This window comes from Conger conger, chromosome 3 (genome assembly GCF_963514075.1).
Source record: "Conger conger chromosome 3, fConCon1.1, whole genome shotgun sequence".
Classification (NCBI taxonomy): Eukaryota; Metazoa; Chordata; class Actinopteri; order Anguilliformes; family Congridae; genus Conger; species Conger conger.
In genome coordinates this window covers 82368266-82370765 of record NC_083762.1, presented here as the reverse complement: position 1 = coordinate 82370765, position 2500 = coordinate 82368266, and the positions used below count along the sequence as shown (strand labels likewise).

Here is a 2500-nt window from a genome sequence, read left to right as displayed (position 1 = left end):
GTCAGGGTTAGAAGTTAGGGGTCTGGGTTTAAGGGGTTAAGGAGTTAAGGGGTTAGAGGTTAGGGTTTAGGGGTTAAGGGGTTAGAGGTTAGGGTTTGGGGGTTAAGGAGTTAAGGGGTTAGGGTTTAGGGTTTAGGGGTTAGAGGTTAGGGTTTACGGGGTTAAGGAGTTAAGGGATTAGGGTTTAGGGGTTAAGGGGTTAGAGGTTAGGGTTTAGGGGTTAGAGGTTAGAGTTTAGGGGTTAAGGGGTTAGAGGTTAGGGTTTAGGGGTTAAGGGGTTAGGGTTTAGGGGTTAAGGGGTTAGAGGTTATGGTTTAGGGGTTAAGGGGTTAGAGGTTAGGGTTTAGGGGTTAAGGGGTTAGGGGTTAGGGTTTAGGGTTTAGGGGTTAGAGGTTAGGGTTTAGGGGTTAGAGGTTAGGGTTTAGGGGTTAAGGGGTTAGGGTTTAGGGGTTAAGGGGTTAGGGTTTAGGGGTTAAGGGGTTAAGGGGTTAGGGTTTAGGGGTTAGAGGTTAGGGTTAAGGGGTTAGAGGTTAGGGTTTAGGGGTTAAGGGGTTAGGGTTTAGGGTTTAGGGGTTAAGGGGTTAGGGGTTAGGGTTTAGGGTTTAGGGGTTAGAGGTTAGGGTTAAGGGGTTAGGGTTTAGGGGTTAGAGGTTAGGGTTTAGGGGTTAGGGTTTAGGGGTTAAGGGGTTAGCGTTTAGGGTTAAGGGGTTAGGGGTTAGAGGTTAGGGTTTAGGGGTTAAGGGGTCAGAGGTTAGGGTTTAGGTGTTAAGGGTTAAGGGGTTAGAGGTTAGGGTTTAGGGGTTAAGGGGTCAGAGGTTAGGGTTTAGGGGTTAAGGGGTTAGCGTTTAGGGTTAAGGGGTTAAGGCTCACCGTCGGTGCAGTAGTGCAGCAGTTCCTGGGCCCGGGCCAGACGCCTGGTCTCGCTCTGCGGCTCAGAGCACCACAGCGAACGCCACATTGGACTGTTCTGCAACATCTGCACCTCCACCTGCACAGGGTCCATCCCACAATGCACCTGCACAGTAACACACAGTGCAGGTAAACCCCCACACTGCCCATACTTTATGGGACATAACCCACAGGGTAAGCTAATCATCTCAGCTAATAAGCTAATCAACTGACAAATAAGAGACAGAGCAGAGAGAAGGAGGGAGGAGAGATGAAGAGGGAGCAGTAAAGAGAGAGGGAAAACAGGAGGGAAAGAGTGTGAAAGGTAAGGGACAGGAGAAAGAGAGAGAGAGAGAAAGAGGAGGCTAGTGTGGGGTAGAGGGAGAGAAAGAGGAGGCTAGTGTGGGGTAGAGGGAGAGAAAGAGGAGGCTAGTGTGGGGTATAGGGAGAGAAAGAGGAGGCTAGTGTGGGGTATAGGGAGAGAAAGAGGAGGCTAGTGAGGGGTAGAGGGAGAGAAAGAGGAGGCTAGTGTGGGGTAAAGGGGGAGAAAGAGGAGGCTAGTGTGGGGTATAGGGAGAGAAAGAGGAGGCTAGTGAGGGGTAGAGGGAGAGAAAGAGGAGGCTAGTGTGGGGTAGAGGGAGAGAAAGAGGAGGCGAGTGTGGGGTAGAGGGAGAGAAAGAGGAGGCGAGTGTGGGGTATAGTTAGCGCACGGGTAGCTGCTGTAGTCTCATGCTCCTCTCGTCATGTCTGTTGACCAGCAGGGGGCGCTGGAGGTCCTTCTGCTGCTGACCACAGTCCTGCCCCCCGAAACCAGCCAGCAGCTTCTGCACACGATGCAAACACAATGAAATATTCCACTAATACAGCAGCCTGCTCTGGGGTCAGTAAACAGTGCTGGTTACATCAGCACAGCACAATGAAATATCCCACTAATACAGCAGCCTGCTCTGGGGTCAGTAAACAGTGCTGGTTACATCAGCACAGCACAATGAAATATCCCACTAATACAGCAGCCTGCTCTGGGGTCAGTAAACAGTGCTGGTTACATCAGCACAGCACAATGAAATATCCCACTAATACAGCAGCCTGTTCTGGGGTCAGTAAACAGTGCTGGTTACATCAGCGGTTCTGGGGTAAGTGCATCACCTGCTCCTCCTCCTCTGATAGGCCCAGGCTGAGTGCGGCAGCGATCATGTGATCAGCCAGGCTGGGCTCCAGCCCGTTGGGGCGGGGCTGGGGTCTCACTGCGGACGGAGGGGGGATCTGTTCCTGGGTCGCCACCACCTGGAGGGGAGGAGCAACAGCAGCGTGATCAGACCAGGGTGTAGTGTGCAGTGTACACTGTGCACTGTGTAGTGTGGCACTGTGTAGAGTGCACTGTGTAGTGTGCAGTGTGTCACTGTGTAGAGTGTATTGTACAGTGTCAGTGTGTATGGTAATGGTAAATGGTAAATGGCAGGCATTTATATAGCGCCTTTATCCAAAGCGCTGTACCATTGATGCTTCTCCATTCACCCATTCATACACACACTCACACACCGACGGCGATTGGCTGCCATGCAAGGCACCAACCAGCTCGTCAGGAGCATTTGGGGGTTAGGTGTCTTGCTCA

The 2500-nt window shown here is 51.9% G+C and overlaps 1 protein-coding gene across 1 annotated transcript in view; it reads right to left on the bottom strand.

Annotated features, from left to right (window-relative positions):
• The window catches only part of spag17 (sperm associated antigen 17), a 35166-nt gene that overhangs the window by 27428 nt on the left and 5238 nt on the right, over positions 1–2500 (bottom strand). The window contains exons 6-8 of the mRNA XM_061234170.1: positions 2035–2172; positions 1599–1712; positions 871–988 (exon numbers count right to left, since the gene is read on the bottom strand). Of these exons, the coding sequence (XP_061090154.1) occupies positions 871–988; positions 1599–1712; positions 2035–2172 (370 nt within the window). The remainder of the gene's footprint in view (positions 1–870; positions 989–1598; positions 1713–2034; positions 2173–2500) is intronic.